At 40.0% G+C, this 19,393-nt stretch overlaps 1 protein-coding gene across 1 annotated transcript; it reads right to left on the bottom strand.

Annotated features, from left to right (window-relative positions):
- Window positions 1–18,606, bottom strand: LOC137383946 (glutathione S-transferase Mu 1-like). Its single transcript, XM_068057377.1, has 8 exons — window positions 18,497–18,606; window positions 16,166–16,241; window positions 12,652–12,716; window positions 11,615–11,696; window positions 9,577–9,677; window positions 3,711–3,806; window positions 1,435–1,545; window positions 1–182 (listed from the first exon to the last, which is right to left on the bottom strand). Exons 1-8 carry the CDS (start codon window positions 18,530–18,532, stop codon window positions 87–89), a joined length of 663 nt encoding a protein of 220 aa, XP_067913478.1. The 5' UTR covers window positions 18,533–18,606; the 3' UTR covers window positions 1–86.
- Between the last annotated feature and the right edge of the window lie 787 nt (window positions 18,607–19,393).

Here is a 19,393-nt window from a genome sequence, read left to right as displayed (position 1 = left end):
TTTTAACAATTCATTTCAACCTTTATTAAAGTTTTTGAAAACTTTTGTACATTCAGGTTTTACTTGGCTGCAGAACGTCAAATAATTCATTGTTTCTTGTTGCCCCACTTAGCCATCTTGTTAGTGAATGGACCCTTCATAAAGCGGTCAGATTTCATGTATGCTGCAATCTTCTCTAAAGCCTGCAGAAAAAAAAAAAAAACACATTTGGACAGCTGTAATAAGAGCTATCACTACAGGTTAGGAAATGCAAAATTAAAAGCAAGAGCAAAAACAAAATAAGCTACATAGTTTGTTCCTTTTAAAAAAAAAAAAAGCCTCCCTGCAACAACTATGGACAAGAATTCAGCTTCCTGAAAATTGGTGCAACCTCATCTAATTTTATCTCCTTTCTTGAATAGGACTTGGCTTCTGCTCCACATTTCCATGGCTGCAGAGCTAACACTAGAAACTCAGCATGTAGAGGATTGTAGGATGCATTAAATCCACCCTGTGGTAGTCCAATGATTATCACAGGTCAGCAATTCAACAACTTTTTTTTTTTTTTTGTTTGTTTTTTTCAATTCATTACTTCATACTGCAAATTCAAAATGCAGAAAGCCACAAGAAAAATCTTTAGCTGCAAAAAAAAAACCCAATATGTATTAGTTGCAATGAGAATTTACAACAGAGGAACAGACCATCTGTCCCAACTGGTCTGTGCAGCTGTTTCTGCTCCACATTAGCCTTCTCCCCTACATTTGCACCTAACTCCATCAGCATATCCTATTGCTTGCTCCTTCATACTTACATAGCTTCCCCTTAAATGCATCTAAACTGTTTCCCTCAACTAATCCTTGAGGTAGCAAGTTCCACATTCCAACCACTCTCTGGATAAAGAAGTTTCTCTTCAATTATTCATTGGCTTTTGCATATTTACACCTAGTTTTAGATGCCCCACGAGTGGAAATATTTTCTCTACATCCATTCTATCAAACCCCTTTATATCTTTAAAGACCTTTATTAGGTCACCCCTCAACCTTCAGAGTAAAGAGCCCCAGCCTGTTGAGTCTAGTTCTACTAAAGTTCTAGTAAAACCCTTGCAAGTCCTTTTTGGCACCTTCTCCAATGCTTTTTATTTTTAAATAATGTGGAGATGACCAGAGCTGTAGTTTAGCTTCATACAAACATGAGAAAAAAAAAAAAAAAAAACCAGCTGGCCTGTTGATCCCATCTTATACTGACATGGTACAACTTCTGCATGCCATTCTCTTCCACACCAGATAGATAAAGAACTACATGGCTACCAGATTCAATTCAACAGGCCAATTGTATCTAGTTAGATAATTCAATTCAGATTATCTGGCCAGGTATGTGTTTTTAAAACTCAACTGAATTTTGATTGCATACCAGTCAAGCATTTTGCTAAAAAGCTTGCTTTAAACCAGTTCTTACCTCAAAATGCTTAACAAAATCTTTAAGGTTTTGAAACTCATCCAAACACTTCGGTTCAAAAACACGATGCTCGTCAAACAGTTCATACATTAGAAAATCTACAAAAGTAATCTGGGAGAAAGTTTAAAAAATTAAAAATTATTCTCTACAAAAGATTTTGAACTAAAATCAAGTGGATACAGAGCCTGAACATGGCCTCATCTTCAGTTACCCGACATTTATTCACATTACTATTCACTGGCTATGCAACTGCCGAGTCCCATAAAGCCTAAAATTTGTTCTCTTCTACAGTGCTGCACAAAACTTTGTTTGAATAGGGATAATGGCAAGGCTGGCATTTATTGCCCATCCCAACTGCCCTTGAGGTGTTGGTGAGCTGCCATCTTGAACCACTGCAGTCCCAATATATTCCCTCAGTGCTATTAGGCAGGGAGTTTCTTCAAACATTCAAATTCAGGAGCCTGCAATTGTTTCAAGATGAGGAGAACTGGCAAACCAAAATTAATCTGTTGAGTAGGGAATAACCCAACTTCTTGTCTTTTCACTAGCTGTAAATTATAACTAACATGTGCTCAATCAACAGAATTGTAAAAGCACCCACTGCTTTCATTTAGCAAATAGCACATACAGTTACACACCACTTGTGTAAACTGATTTGTAGCAATTCAAGATATGTTCTTGATTACACTTTGCGGAATACCATTGATTCATCAGACTAGCAGCAGTTTAAATCCAAACTGCAGCACTCCAACCCTTTTGGTACACCAGTTTATTACACCAATTCCTCAACAGACAGAAGGGGAAAAAAAAAAAAGTTTACTTGAGGGTCTGTAGGTCAAAGTTTTATTTTTGTTGAATGTCCAAGGGCCCATTTAAAGCTGCTGGCTGAAGTCCAAATGGGACTCAGGTTCTTCAAAATACAGAAGATTCAGATCCTTATACCAGCCATTTGACAGAGCTCTTCTGCCCAACTGGAGAGCACGAGGAGTTGAAAATACAGCACAAGCAAACACCTCACTTCACAAAGGTGGACATTAGCATTGCAGCAACCTTTTAAATGGGCTGAACTTTTCAGCAGGAGGCCAAGTCCTGCTGCCAGGAGCAAGTGCAGATCCCACTCTGGTGGACAGCAAGCCCCTGGAGTGGCATTTTGCCTCCAGCCAGTTAACAGGCTGCCATCCAATTGAGGACAGCAGCCCACCACATAGAGCTACCAGCCCAAGCAGAGGGCCAGCAGCACCACTGCTGAGGCTGCAACATGAGGGAGAGGGCACCTCTATGTTGAAGAGCCCTCAGAGCAGGTAGGTTTTTGGCAAGTAAGCCAGAGCCAGGAACTCTAGCCCTGGCAGCTGGGGAGGGAGGGAGGTGGGGGGGGGGGGGGGGGGGGTAGTTTTGTACTTGTCAGGGGCAGCCATTGCTGTAGGGGCAGGGGAGGTCCCATCAAGAGGGCATCCATTCTAAAACTGCTGGGAGGCCGTCAGGGTTTACCTGGCAATCTCACCACACAGCAGCAGGCTATCCTGACAATTGGAGGCAAAGTGGCCCTTAATTGGACCAAGTGGCTTGAGGTGCCTACTGCTGACAATATGCCATGTCAGAGGAAGACATGGGCTCTCCTCCTGATGCCTTCCCTTACCATGTTGCCAGCCCTCCCACCCTGACCCCAATGGGCTGGAAAAAGGAAAAAAAAAAATCAGCCTAGTATCTACATTAGGAAGTTATACAAGTTACTTGCTCTCCCCCTGCAACAGCCTTAAGGTTAAGTAGGAAAAAAAAAAAGTGCAGGTGGGGTGGGGAGAGAAAAAAGCTCCCAACCCATTCTCAGTAACACAGCATGTTACTGAACCAAAATGTTGAGGGACAGTGGGGATTACAGAAGAATGGTAAAGCTCAAACCCAAATGGACTTGAAGGAGCAGGGGCAAGGAAAGTAAAAGGCAAGATTTAAACAAGTCTTTAGATGGTGTTTTAACCAAGGTTTTTTTTTTTTTAAACCTAGTGTGCCTTTAAACCTGTAAGCAACTGGATTTAGTTCCACAGGGTGTTGCAGATGCATTTGTGAAGTGGTAATCTTTAAATTTACTATTTTCAATATCTTAAATATTTACAGTTAACAGTAGACACTGCTTCTTTGTCTCGTCAGTGGGACTTTGTCCTTCCTTTTCAATGCATCCTTCATGTGCCCAACTGCAGCTATAACCAGAGGACCATAAAGAGAAGCCAAAAAAACCTGTGCCCAGCAGTAGTTATTGCAGCGATTTCTGGAAACGAACTTACCTTGTCACCTGCAAACCAAGGTCTTTTCCCCAGAAACTCAGAGTACTGCTTCAAGCAGCCTGGTAGGGCTTTCAGATAATCAGCCTTCAAATTTTCCTGCAGCAAGTCAAACAAACAAACTGTTACATTCTAGAATCCCGTGAATCCGATTACACCCTGAACAAAGAATGTGTGCTTGCCCAAGATCGTAAGCATTCATAATCTTGCAAATACTAGTATTTTAGGAATCTCATTGTCGAGGTGGTCAAGTAAAGCCAAAAAGTCTAAAGCTAGCAGTGGAACTCATTTTCTTGGAACTAATAATATTCAAGCGTAGGTGATTATGAAAGTTTAATTACTTTTTGACTTGCATAGTCACCACACTGACATTATGTTTCATAAAGATCATACTGGACAAAAATCACAACTAACTAGCAAAGCATTTAATTGCTGTAAATTAATCTGCAGGATCCCACAACTCAAATACTAGAGCATCTACCAGAGAGGAGAGTTTCTTTTAATTACCAAACACAGCTGTCAGAGCACAGCCAAGCCAAATCATCCAAAACACACCCATAAAGCAACTCCAGCTGAATGGGATCTAATGTTCAACAAGGGGAAAACAGAGCTACATCAGAATAGGAACCATTAAAGCTGGTCATCCTGAGCAACACAGTCCACTGGTAGGAAACTCAATTTAGCCAAGCAGGTTAAACAGAATAAGTCATGGCTGCCCAGAGACGGCAGCTACAACCTTCCCCATTCAGTACATGCTCCAGTTCCACTTCACTGGATCTCTTCTACTCATCGCTAGAATTAATTCTTTGCTTTTTACTCCAGTCTGTTCACCTTTATTGATTCCAAGCAGCTCATTTTCTCCAGCCTTTAATTTATATGGAGGGTGATTTTGTTGATTATAAATCTTTATAATAGGTTTTGTAATTTGACTAAACGCAATACACATGGGTCATGATGAAGTTAAAAAAGGGAGATGTTACACCGCAGTTCGAAGTTCACAGAAATCCAAAGATGCTCCCTCCATATCCCCCATCTAAGAAATATACTAAAAAACCTGAAGTGGTTTCAATCACTAGTGAATCTCCACAGCAATGCTCACAGCAAGTCAGTGAATGGGTTGAACATTCTACAATGTAACTAATGTATTATTCCACTGCTAAAGGTGCAGCAGTGTTTAAGAATGTAAAGTCCAACTGGCAAAAACCAGTTGGCAAGTTCATACAGAGCAACTAGGAGAGTGTCAATATTGCAGCTCCAGTATCAAGTATTGTTGTAGTCCTTTGTATACTTCAAGAAAGTTAAGGAATTTGCATTGCATCACACAATATCTGAAGGATGACCACAAGGTGTGAAACTGCAAGGTTTTTAATGCTAGTCAATCTCCTGTGTGGTTCACTGTTAATTGAAGGAAATGATCGGCCTTTAAATGGTGGTTGTTGTTGCATTAGGACAAGGTGGTACATCACCATCTGAAAGATAGATAATCAACCTGAAAAGTTAACAGTTTCTCTCTCTGTACAGATGCTGCCAGAGCTGCTGTATATTTCCAGTTTCTATGCAAGGTGCATCACCACCTCTGCAGCAAGAGTTCTTGTACTGCTTAAGAAGGTTAACAGCACCATCATGTGGAGGGACCAACAATAGCAAATTACCATTACAGTATTACCTAGTCATTTCAAACGAACAGCTTGTATTTATATACAGCTGTTTAGGTGTAGTAAAACATCTAAAAGGCGCTTCTAAGGAGTGCTATCAAACAAAGCCAGACACCATACCACACAAGATGATTGAGGACAGGTAACCAAAAGCTTGGTCAAAGATGGGGGTTTTAGAAATGGAGAGATTTAGGGAAGGAATTCTAGAGCTTAGTATAGCTGGGAAATTCAGGGATATGCAAGAGTCCAGAATTGAAGGAACATTAGGGCTGGAGGAAGAAAGGAGGAGCTAGGCTGTTGAGAGATTTTTTTTAAAAAAAAATTTTTTTTTTTTTTTTTACAATGCTGCCCGACTGGGAGCCAGTATAGTTCAATGAGCACAGGAGTGATGGGTGAAGGGGATTTGGTGCGAGTAAGGATATGAGCTGCAGAATGAGCTCCAGTTTATGAACTTAGATTAGGTAGACAGTAGGAAAGTAGCAATATGCAGTCATTTAATGTACAATCCTTTAGAGCTGAGACTTGTGATTAATGCAATGGGGACATTCATAGTTTGATATTTTCAGGATCAATCTCCACAATGTGTGAAAATTGGCCATCAGTAGCCTTTATTTGTACGTTTCTTCTCTGCAAATTTACTGAATTTTATCTTAGGTCATCAGCTCCACTTCAGTCTGAATGACTGAAAGGCGCTACATAAATACAAGTTATTAAAAAAAATGTTCCAAATTGCTTCATTTCAGTGCTATAAAAGCAGAATTTGACACTGAGCCACATAAGGAGATATTAGGGCTTGCTTGAGGAGGAAGAATTTTAGTATTTTAAGAGGATAGAGAAGCAGAGGTTTAGGGAGGAATGTACAAACTTAGGGCCTTGGCAGCTGAAGGCACAGCTGCCAATGCTGGAGTGATTAAAAATTGGGAATGCCAGAGGTTAGTGGAGTATAGGTGTCTGAGGGTTGTGGGGCTGGAAGAGATCAGGGAACGGGAGGGGAGAGGCCCTGGAGGGATTTGAAAACAAGGATGAGAATTTTTACAAAGGCAGCATTTGCTGACAATGTAACCACTAGGTGGCGCAGTACTGGCACATACACAAATACAGCCTCTTCCACAGAAACGTCATTGTCTGCAACTCAGGCTGCTGCCAGTAATAAAGATGGCACTGCTCAATTTGACATTGAATCCAAACCCCCTCGCCCCTCAATGACCACAACCACCACCTCCACATCCCCACCCCCTCCCAACAGTACCCTGCTCCCTCCCATGATCACAGCATTCTGTTCCCCGCCCCCTCCCGCTGCCTGGCCAGAGAAGCGGCAGGGGGCGTATGCAGTATGCTAATGGTGAGGCGGGAAGCAAGTGGCGGGATAGAGCAGGAAGAGAAGCAGCGATCGAGATGCTGATTGTGGAAGGGAGCAGGGTGCTATTGGAGGGGCTGGAGGTGGCAATGATGGCAGCCATTAAGGAGTGACAGCATTCAGATGTCATGGTGACGATGTACACACATGCGGACCCATACTGGCAAACGTTCGGACGCACGGATGTTAACGATTGCTCTGCGTTGTCAGGAGACACTCCATTTTACAAATAAATTGTCAACACCGTCCAATAATCAATTTGCACTGAAGCTGAAAACTTAATCAACAGACTTCCAGGTTTTTTGGAAAAACCCTAGAGTAAAAATAATTTGTGCCTTATTCCTTCAATAAAGTTTTTACTTGAAGGTCTCAGCCTTTCAAAAGCCACGACTCAGTGAAAAGTATAAAAATTATGCACGGAAAAGAAAAAAAAAAAAATCAGTGGGGAGAAACACTTCAACAATGAAGGTGGGCAGCATGCAACAACACCTAGCAATCCATTAACATATCAGCTCTCAAATCTTAATTTTACCTCAGTCCATGATCACAAGGCCACCAAGCATCTACCGGTTGAAATGCATATAGACAAGGTCAATAGAAAGTACCCAGTTATTGTTCTGGAAACTAATGGGTCAGATTTTGCTGTCAAAAATGACTAGATTAAGGTGCTCAGTTATGTATAAATGGTACAGCAACCTCAAGTGAGGAGATGTGTGGTTAAATGCCAATGTCCGAAAGTTGCCATCAGAGTTGTGCCATTAAAGCATTTCGCTGTCTGCCTCACTGCTGAATATCATGAAGTTACCATGCTTGCAGGGTAGATATGAACTAAACTCACTGCAGAAAGTCAAGTCTTTCAAGCGCATGTACCCTTTTAACAGTGTCAGGAAAACCGTGCCCCCCCCCCCCACCACCTGCCAAGACTAAGGCTCAATGATTTCACCACATTAACATTAAAACAAAATTGCAAGCCCCCGACTGGGAAGACATTTTCATAGTAACTAGTAGAGTTGGAACAAGGGATATACGGCCATGCCCTGACCCAACCAATGGACTTTTGATTACCAGATGTTGAAGGTGGGGGGGGGAAAAGAAAAAAAAAAGAAAGAGGGGGAGCTAGCATTCCAGGTTGACTGCCGGGATAGCAGAATCCACAAACACAGAAGTGGTCGGACCAGTTTTAGTCACATGACTAGCTGGCTGTTGAGATTTGAACTTCAAACAAAGGATTTAAACTCAGAACGCCATGTGCTCCCAGTAGGAACAGAACCTCCTCTCCAGTCCTGCCTGCCTCCAGCTCTTTCCCACAGAACTGAACCTTGTGAAAGCACATGAACAAGGTTTATGAACACTGGGCACAGAACAGCAAGACTACCTATAATCAAGTGAGCTCGAAGCACAAACCTTTCACTTTATAATGCTTTCTCTTTTCTGTCTCTATTTCCAAGTGTGTAATGTCTGTGCATGCTAGCATGGGTGTGTCATATCTGCAGGCATTAACCGTATTAGAGTTTAAGGTTTAATAAAATTTCATCTTTAAACCTCACAAAATCTATTGGTTTCTTTGTCTTATAATTGGAAAGCTGTGAACAAGGATTCACAAAGGGAGAGCTCAAAACTGTTTAAAATTAAACCCCGTTACAATAAGACCAGGTGAATATAGTAACAGATCCCTAGACACATTTCACACCTAATCATAACAATAGAGATCATTGCTGCCAATCAACTTCTCTAGCACTGAACACTAAGTATTGAACTGTGGAGTCTCATTCCTTCAAGATTTTTTTTTTTTTAAGTTTTTTTAAAAAATAACTTTCTTACATTCTAATTCTCTTTCTGTACCCAATTTGACAGAATTCACCCCCATTCTAAATTTAGATTTCTGAGTTTTCAGCATTTATTTTTCAATGCTTCAATCTGATTGGTTACGATAGAGTTGGTTTCCCTATCCCAGATGCCAGTTTCCTTCACTGCACACCGAGCAAATTTGTGGGCAAAATAGTTTTGTGAAGAGTTCAGGGGAAAGTCTAATTCAGATGCCATTTAATGCTCCAGTAAAATCTGTCCCATTGTTATTTAATGTTATAAAGACCTACAACAGTGTCACCAAGCGGTGTAGCTGGTACTGCAAGTATAAGGAAAGGTTCAGCAGCCCCACTTCAGTCCTGGCAAAATCTGACACAATTTTCCAGTGTTAACAAAGCCCAGAACTAAGTACAGCTAAATCTTAATCTCCAAGCTCCAATCAGATATCTCAGGATTGAATTCCACGACTGATCGAAAGTAGTTCCAACATCTCATTTGAAAATGGATGAACTGATTCAGCCCATTGTCTTTGAAACAGCTACCCAATTAATCCCACTGCCCTTCTCTTTCCCCATAATCATGCAAATTTTTAAAGTTAAGTTAGTCCCTCTTTGGCAAAAATACCTTTATTGCTAATCCTGACTCATCACAAACTATGCCATACTTTTTTTTTTAATTTCTCAACCACTCTTTCACAATTAAGTAACTGTTACAAGACCAGAGCCAATTGAGGTTATAAAAACTAACATTTCAGACTGTGCAAAACTGAAGACTAAACAATTCTCTCCCCTGCTGTTGACTGCATTAATTTCAAATGTCCTCAAAAAGTTAGGTGAGGTGATCCAAGTTAATATACAAACCAGAGACGAAAGCACCCTTCGTGAGTAGAAAATTACTGAGCTAAAGCCTGAAGAGATTTTGATCAAGTTGCAGATTAGCACAGCATAATTTGAAATACATGCATTGAACAGGACAATTTATCCTCCATTGCCACCTTGTAACCCCATCAATAAAAATTGTAGCTATCGAGTGTAGCCAGTACAAAACTCACAAAATCAGGGTTGTACACAATCCGTGCAAAGCCCATGCGAAAGTCCATCGCCTGGTTCTCCAACATATCAGCACGGATCTTTTCATCCTCTGTCTCGCCCACTACAAGAATGAATTCAAACACAAATTGATCCAAATCAAGGCAAAAACAAAACAGAGCTCATACCAAATTGCAGCAAGTTAATAGGCCGTGTAACCAAATCCTTTCCAAATAATCTTTGCATTGGGAGGGTTGAGAGAGAATTATTCAAACAGTAATTCTGGATTTCAGCTCTGTACCAAAAGATTCAGAGATTTCCAAGAGATATTTGCTTGGAATAGCATAAAAGCTTTTCTTTTTAAAAAGTAAAACTGAAACTATTCGGGCAGTAGCGTATGAAGTTACTGCAAAAATCCTCAAAATTTTCACTTTCAAGTAACTGCAGGGAGAACAAATATGCAGACAAATTTGAGTGCAAACACTATAGGGCAAAAGTAGTTAGGGATTTCAACTACCCAGATATCAATTGGGATACAATGTGAGGGGCACAAAATTCTTCAACTGCATTCAAGACAACTTTTTTTTAAGCCAACACGTATCAAGCCCGGGAGGGGGCACAATTCTAGATGTAGTCTTCGGTAATGAAGCTGGGCAAGTAGATGTAGCATTAAGTGACCATTTGGGAGATAGTTTTATCATAATCATGGAAAAGGACAAAAGACAAAACAGGAGTAAAATTTCTAAATGGGGCAAGGCAAATTTTACAAAGCTGAGCAATGATCTGGTGAAAGTGCACTGGATACAGCTACTTGAAGGGGGGGGGGGGGGGGGGGGGGGGGAAAGTGGCAAACCAGTGGGAGGCATTCAAAAGTGAGATTCTCCAGGCAGTGTATTCATGTTCCCACAAAGAGAAGAGTGGTATGGCCAAATCTAGAGCCCCCTGGTTATCTAGAAGCAAACAGGGCAAGTAAAACAGAAGAAAGCAAGCTTATGACAGTCACAAAAAAAAAAATCTTAATACTTTAGAAAGCAGAGTATAGAAAGTGCAGGGTGAAGTAAAAAAGTGAAATTAGGAAAGCGAAGAAGACATGAAAAATGCTCTGTATATAGCTTTTAAATGCTTCATTGTGCTGATCTCTTTTCTCATATCTTAGCTATTTAAGTTAGTTAACATGGAATAGAATGTGAATAAGTGTGAAGTTATCCACTTTGGTAGAAAAGAAACAGAAAGGCAGTATTTCTTAAGTGGGAAGAGGTTGAGAAGTGCTGATGTCCAAAGGGACTGGAGTGTCTTGTTCATGAGTTAGCATGCAGGTGCAGCAAGCAATTAGGAAGACAAATGGTATGTTGGCCTTCATCACAAGGGGATTTGAATACAGGAGTAAAAGTGTCTTGCTGCAACTGTATAGAGCTTTGGTGGGACCACACCTGGAGTATCGTGTACAGTTTTGATCTCAAAGGAAGGATATACGTGCCATAGAGGGAGTGCAGAGGTTCACCAGACTAATCCCTGGGATGGCAGAAGTGTCTTATGAGGAGAAACTGAGGAAATTGAGTCTGTATTCTCTAGAGTTGTAAAGAATGAGAGGTGATCTCATTAAAACTTACAAAATTCTTACAGGACATGACAGTGGATATATTCCCTGGCTGGTGAGTCTAACAAAGAAGTGAAAAAAGGGAATGCAGCACAGACACATATGCAAAGCATTAACTGGAACTTGGATGAAATTTACAATGACAACTAATTTTTTTCCCCAATTTATATTGGCATAATAATGCAAAATGTAACTTGCACAGGAACTAGAGCATAACCTCATTAATGGTCAGCCAACACATACTGAATGCATATGAATTAATGAGTAGATTTTAAAATATCTTCATTTGGAAAAAAAAAGGAACTGTGCAAGTCAAAGGTGGAAACAAATGGTACAAACCACACTTTGAAACAGGAACATAGGTCTGAATCCTGCAAGATTATTTGTATGAGAAATAAAGCACAATTTTGACAAGTCACTGAAGAAAGCAGCATGAACTTGACTGTTGGGTAGAGCAAACTTACCAAGATTGTTTTTCCTTGCAATGTGGCGCATTATCGCATTGCTCTGAGAAATTTTAGTATCTCCATCAATCAAATAAGGGAGCTGAAAAAGAAAGTTTCCACATGATCACAGATTAGAACATATGTGCAGTTAACCAGATTAAACAGAAGGTTTATGCAGTTATAAAATCAGCATTTTATTAGGGCATATATTTAGGGATCTTTTAACAGGTTTTGTTTGTTTAAAAAAAGTCCATATAGCTGTGCTGCCAAAATCTGATCATTTGAATGGCATATCAAACAATTTTTTTTGTATCAAAGAGATACAAAAAAGAAATTCCAAACCAGCAGACTGATTGGTGTACCAACACTTCATGAATGAAAAGCTATCTTAAAAAAAGTTAAATTACCACAAAACCAGCAGATCACACTATGAATTAAAAATACCATTCATAATGCTATCAACTAGCCATTTATGATGCTTCTGAAAATATGCTTGATATTTTCCACTGTTCAAACATTTAAAGTGCTAGTGAGCAAGATACTATCAATATTGTTGACTAGCTGGTGTGTTACTTTCAATGCATACAGCATTCACTGGCATTTCATGTAGTTCAGTAGCAAGGCAGGGAGGGTGCATTTTAAACACAAAAGGCAATCTCTAGCTGATGATTCCTTGCAAGGAATCAGGAAAAAAAAAAAATCAGCAATTCTAAATCTAATGGAGTAATAAAGATGGTAATACGACCATGAGAATGAAGCAACATCCATCATAGAGACAGACAGTTAGAAGATACAATGTGATACAGAAACAGTAATCTTCACAAAGTTGCAGTAATTTTTATTTTCAAAAGTAATGACATTACCAATGGGTTTTAACTAACATTTATGGATGAGTGAGAGAGAAACAAGAATGTTGTGAAGAGCCACAGCAGCCTAGAACAACCACAAATTTTTAAAAAAGTCAACAAAAAGATTCACAAGTCCCCATCTGCCATTTTTATTACAATCCCTCACAGGGGCAAAACTTAAGCTCAGCAGTTTATGTTAACACTTACATTTGGGAAATCCAGTCCAAGCTTCAGCTTTACATCAAACCAGCAGCTTTTGTCATAATTCGGAGCTTGAAAATTTAGAAATCAAGATTGTTGAAGTATTATGTTGAAGTTACTGATTAAATATCAACTCAGACAGGAGAATGCTCAATTCCCAAAACCAGAGTAAAATATTTAGATTAAAATTCTCCAACCAGTAACTCAGCTCATTTACAAAGCGCATCAGGAAGCAAGAAATAGCATCCACAAACACTCCCCAATTCCTCTCACTTCCCCACCCCTCCCCTCCAGACATCAAGAGGTACATTGGGCATGAATACTAGTAACATGTTTCAATATCAATAATGTGCAACATTAACATTTTTAATGGAACCTTGTTGATATCAATGGTAATTTTTGTCAAGACAAATCAGTTTCTATACCAATGTTGCAAAGTGACATTCCACACAGCACCAGAATCAATCTACTTCAGTTTGCAAAGTCTGTGCAAACAATTTCTAAAGGCATTAGCCAACTAGCTACTCCTGCTTTTTGACGGCATTGAACCCCAAAACAGAAAAGAGCACCAATAACTTCAAAAAGATTTTATTTATTTATTTTTTTTTAAACAAAAGAATCTTTGTTCATGGGATGTGGAAAATTGCCCATCCCCAATTGCCCTCGAGAAGATGGTGAGAACTGCTGCAGTTGACACCCACAGTGCTGTTATGGATGGAGTTCCAGGATTTTGACCCAGTGACAGTGAAGGAACAGTGATATCGCTCCAAGTCAGGATGGTGTGTGGCTTGGAGGGGGAACTTGCAGGTGGTGGTGTTCCCATACATCTGCTGCATTTGCTCCTCTAGGGGAGAGGTTGCAGGTTTGAAGGTGCTGTTGAAGCAGCCTTGGCAAGTTGCTGCAGCACATTTTGTAGATGGTACATACTGCTGCCATGGTGTGCCAGTGAAAGAGGGAGTGAACATTTAAAGTGGTGGATGGGCTGCCAATCAAGCAGGCTGCTTTATTCTGGATGCTGTTAACCGCTGTTGTTGGAGCTGCACTCATCCAGGCAAGAGGGGAGCATTCCATTACACTCCTGATTTGTGCCTGGTCAGTGGTGGACAGGCTTTGGAGAATCAGGCGCTGAGTCACTCACTACAGAATTCCCAGCCTCTGACCCACTCTTGTAGTCAGAATATTTCTGTGGCTGGCCCAGTTAAGTTTCTGGTCAATTGTGGCTCCCAGGATGTTGATGGTGCAGGATTCAGCAAAAGAACTGCTGTTGAATGTCAAGGGGATGTAGTTAGATGCTTGTTAGAGTCAATTATTGCCTGGCACTAAGAAGGAATGTAACTAAATGGTCCCTTAGAGACAGAGACAGGAGAAATCATCATGGGGAATGAGGAAATAGCAGAAACAAATATTTTGTGCATGTCTTCACAGTAAAAGATACAAGTTACATACCAGAAATAAGCATACCCTAGGGGCTACTAACAGAATGTGGAACTCAAAAGTAATCAGGAGAAAAAAAGTATTGAAGAAACTCAAGGCACTAAAAGCTGACAAATCCCCAGGACCTGATGGCCTACATCCTAGGGTTCTAAAAGAGGTAGCTAGAGATAGTGGATGGACTGGCTATGATATTCCAAAAATTTCCTCAATTCGAGAACAGTCCAAGTAGATTGGAAGTTAGCAAATGTAACTTCTATTTAAAGAAAAGGAAGGAGAGAAAAAAAAAAGGGAACTACAAACCTGTTTAGGCCATCATCAATTATCAGGAAAATGCTGGAATTGATTATTCAGTAAATTTCATCAGATTATAATTTTATAAGTGCAGTCAACTTGGTTTTATGAAATGGCATACTGTTTGACAAAACAGAGTTTGAGGATGTAACTAGTAGGGTAGATAAAAGGGGAGCCAGTAGATGCAATAAATTTTATTAAATGTTTGGAAATCAAAAAGGTGCCACATAAAAGGTTAGTATGCAAGATAAAGGCTCATGGAGTTGAGGGTAATTAGCATGGATGGAGGATTGCTTAACAGACAGGAAGAGTAGCGATAAACATGGCATTTTCAAGTTGGCAGGCTGTAACTAGTGGAGTGCTGGGGCCTCAGCTATTTACAATCTATATTAATAACTTAGACAAAGAGGCTGACAGTAATGAACCCAGGTTTGTTGAAACAAAGCTAACTGGGAATGTTAGCTGTGGAGGAGGACACAGAGGAGGAGAGAGATACAGACAGGCTAATTGAATGTGCAACAAGGAGGCAGATGGAGTATAATGCAGGGAAGTGTGAGGTTATTCACTTTGTTAGCAAGAATAGAAAAGTGGAGTTTTTTTTTAAAAAAAGGTATGAAACTTGTAAGTGTTGATGTTCAAAGAGACTTGGGTGCACCTGTACAAGGAACAAAGTTGGCATGCAGGTACAGCAAGTAATAGGAAGGAAAATGGCATGTTGGCCTTTATTGCAAGGGGATTGGAGTACAGGAATAAGGAAGTCTTGCTACTTTGGTAGTAAATCAGAATTTCTTTTTTTTTAAAAAAGGCATAAAACTTCAAAATATTGATGTTTATTCAGAAAGACATGGCTGTACCTGTACAAGGAACACAAAATTTGAATCGGCCTTTGACAAGACCACACTGGAGTACTGTGCGCAGTTTTGGTCTCCATATTTAAGGAAGGATACACTTGCCTTGGAGGCAGCAGTGAAGGTTCACTAGGTTGGTTCCTGGGATGAGAGGGTTGTCCTATGATGAGAGGCTGAGGACATTTGGCCTATACTCTCTGGAATTTAGAAGAATGAGAGGTGATCTCATCGAAACTTACAAGATTCTGAAGGGGGTAGACAGAGGTCATTGCCTCCTGTCTGGGGAAATCTAGAATATGGGGGCACAGTCTCAGGAAAAAAAAAAGGGTTGATCACTTAGGATGGAGATGGAGAAATTTCTTCCCTCCGGAGGGTTGTGAATCTTTGGAATTCTCTACCCCAGAAGGTTGTGGATTCTCCACTTCAAGTTTATTGAAAACCAAGATAGATGAATTTTGTGTCCCTCAGGGAATCAAGGGATTATGGGAGCAGGCAGGAAAGTAGAGTTGGGGCAGAAGATCAGCCATGATCATATTGAATGGTGGAGCAGGCTCGAGGGGCTGTACGGTCTACTTCTGCTCCTATTTCTTAAGTTCTTTGTGTGATGTGAATATTATTTGCCACTTATCAATTTAAACGTGAATGTTGACAAGATCTGAAGGAGTTCAGGGCTGTACAAGAGTAACCTCTCATATTGCACCAAAATTTGCAGGAACAGTTAATGTTTGCAAAAATCACAAAAAAGGGAGAGCCTCATGAAAGTAGAGGCCAAGCTCAAAAACAGTTCAAGGAGAACAGCTGGGATATGCCAGAGACTGGCAGTCAAGCAGATCTTGTGCAATCCCAAGTCCCATCATTATCCCACTTTATTGCAGTTACGAGTGAGTAGAAATCTTAGATCATAATTTCAGAGACAAACACAGGCAGACAGAGACTTGCACACTTACCTTCACCACATGAATAGAGCTTCTCTTCATACACTGTTCCAGTATATTCCAAAAGCAAGCGGATTGGCTGTGCCAACTACACAAGGAAGACTCAAATCAGACAGTGCACAAGACTCTCATCTATTTTGCTTATTTAAGGAAAACAAGATACATTTACTAGAGATCAGTCATGCATGCTTAAAGATATTGGTGTCTAAAAGTATTTCAGTTCATTGTAAGACCCATTGTATACACAACAGTTGTGAGCAATTCCAAACAAGTGGAAGAGGTTTAGAATTGTTGCTGCAGCACGGAATGCAGTTTCAAAATTAAGTTGTTTCTTGCACCTGTATTTGTGACTGATGATTTAAACAGATTGTGAAGTCAAATGATCCAACTGCATTTCTGGAGTATCTCCAAATCAATTTTCACAATAGGCAGATTCATTTCAAAACTCTAGGCTTTCCACCTTCCAGTAGGGTGGGAAATCAATCCTTTTCACACAGTGAGCAGAATCACAGGAATGTCTGCATTTACAAGTAGCTTCCACACCTGGCTAGATATGGAGATCCTGAAACATATGGCAGAACAAGTGGCTGCAGATTCAGGATTGCGAAAGGCATAATTACAACAGGTGTCAGCAATTATTTCTATACAATAAAAAGGACAAACCTGTGCATGTTACTGGGAGGGAAATTTGAGACTAGGATCTACATTTTTTTTTTAAAAAGGTACTTATTACAAGTAAAACCAGATTTGAAAAAGGCAGAAAAAAAAGGTGTACTGAATCAAAACCAGTTACTGGTAATTATTTGGACCCATTAATGGAACATAAATAAACATTAATGGAAACAATGGGGGTGTAAGCACATGATCCACGAGATAAGAATCAAAAGTCGTCTTTGAAAAGCAGCTGCTCTAAGCTGGCCACTGAAGAGTTGCCCAGAAATCCTGCAAATTGTAATTACTGGAATATTGAAAAAATATGAAGACAATGGCAAAACAGAATGTCACTTCCCCTTTAAGATTTCAGTCATTTACCAGGCTTATATCAGTTTTGAACATTAAAAAGTGAACTTAATTAGCACATGCGGTGGGGGTGAGCGGAAGAGAACTGCTCACATGACGATCAGATAAAAGTTTAAAGTTTACATCCTCCTTAGTTCGTCATTGCTGTTGGCACGACTAAGTTTTTCTAAAAAATGAATTGCAAACTGGGCTAATCTTTTCCAAACAACGTAGAAACATTGTAACACAAATCACAGAATACTGCATCTCCATCCAAAAAGTTACAAACTTAAAATATATAGAGCTCCCAATGTTGGCAACGACAACTCAGCCAATAGCACACGAGAGAAGTCATACTCCTGCAAAAAAAAGCCGCCATCTTTACAAAAAGTTTTGCCAAAAATAAAGCATTAACATTTCAAAATGCAAACTTAAAAATTGAAAAGTTAAAATATCACTAGTTGATAAGCAGTTAAGATACAAATATTTGTAAATCACTATGTTCCTTGTATCAAACTTGGAACAGATTGAGGATTGCGGCATTGTGAATTTACAGCAAACGAAAGACCCGAAAAAGAACAAATAAGAACTCGAGCGCTGAAAGATGCAGGAGACACATCCAAAAGACTTGCACTGGAGGACATACTGGACCTAAAGGTTACAGTAACAACTTAGCTACAGAACTAATGTAGAGTATCGAAAAGCTCTTAGAACAGAAAGGGATCAGTGATCAGGTCTCAAATTCAGGTTAGGAGATTAGCATTGAGGATATGTAGGTATTTCGGAACCACAAGACTTCAATTCTGCAGACTCCATTTTGAAGGGATCACTACTGATACTGACTGGCCCTCTGCACACTTACAACAGTTTCTAGTTGTGCTCCAGCTTTAGAGAAGAGTTCCAGACTGGAGACAATTTCACTTTACAATCAGTTTAGCAACCGAGCTGATCAGTTTGCTGCTACAAGTTGCATCTGCAAAAGTCGCTCAGTGGGGACCAGCAGAGAACTAATTCCCTTAAAGTCCCGTATGGCTAGAGAGAGTGGGGAGGAGGGAAAAGAAAATAAAATCGGCTTTGAAAGTGATGAGTGCAATTTCTGGAGAACTGTGCAATTCACTGCACACAAAAAAAAGGAAATCTCAATTAGAAAAAGAGTCTAGTGAACAAAAACAGACTTCCAAACAGATTTTAAAAAAACTGCGCTTCCTTATTGCAAATGCGATTAAGACCGTATTGAGCCTTGCAAACACCGAAACTCAGAAAACGCCAGGAGACTCCCAGGGATCGGCTTTGATTGACAGGTGACCTTGCCCTCCGTTTGTCTTAAATTTGTGTGTTCCTTACCCCACGGATGTCCCAGTAACCTAGTGTCAGCACCATGCCTGCAGTTACAGCTTCAAACTCTCAACACAATCACAACCAGCCTCAGAACACGAATACCGCCCCTGCTCACGGTCTTATATATCCGGCTCTCGCTATTGGGCCAGTTATATTTTGCCTGGAGTTTATCACTTGATTACGTTTCATTAATAGCACCAGGCGCTGCTCCACAAACCACTGACCACCTCCAGGCGCTGACCCATTGTCTCCCGAGACAAGGAGGCCAAAGAAGAAAGAATAGCACTTTTATTCAGATCCTTTAAATATATTTTTTAGCCTGCGGATTAAAAATAAAAAATTGACAATTTTAAGAGTGCTAAAACAAAATTGTCCAGCTCACTTGAATTTTACATCCATTTCTTCCTGTGCTCCTGGGTAAATTCTGCTTGTCTCTGTTTTCGTGTGAGATTTGCATTACATACAGAAAATATATTTGCCTGTATTGGCACTTTATCAAATCAAAACATCTCAAAGGGATTTACAATGAATTGTTTTTGGGGGTGCAGTGACTATTGCTGATATGGACAGAACTGGTCCCATTGTATTGGGAGTACTGAAGCCTAGATTTTGTACTGGACTGTCACCCTGTCCATTACTCTGGCTTTCAGGATTAAGGCTGTGATGTAGAATGGCTTGTCATTCAACTTCCACAATTTTGTACCAAAGGCAATAAGTATATGTCAGGCTGATCACAAACTTAAGGGACAAAATTTATATAGTGCCTCATGAATATAGATAGGCATAATTTTGCCAAGACAGACAGTAACACATTCTATTGAGGAGATTTGCAGTACATTTTCAACTGAAAAAAGATTACCTTGTATGACGACACTTTAAAAGGACTTAATTGGCTGTAAAGTG

The sequence above is a fragment of the Heterodontus francisci genome, chromosome 25 (assembly GCF_036365525.1).
Source record: "Heterodontus francisci isolate sHetFra1 chromosome 25, sHetFra1.hap1, whole genome shotgun sequence".
NCBI classification, from domain to species: Eukaryota; Metazoa; Chordata; class Chondrichthyes; order Heterodontiformes; family Heterodontidae; genus Heterodontus; species Heterodontus francisci.
This window is presented reverse-complemented; position numbering and strand designations above follow the sequence as displayed.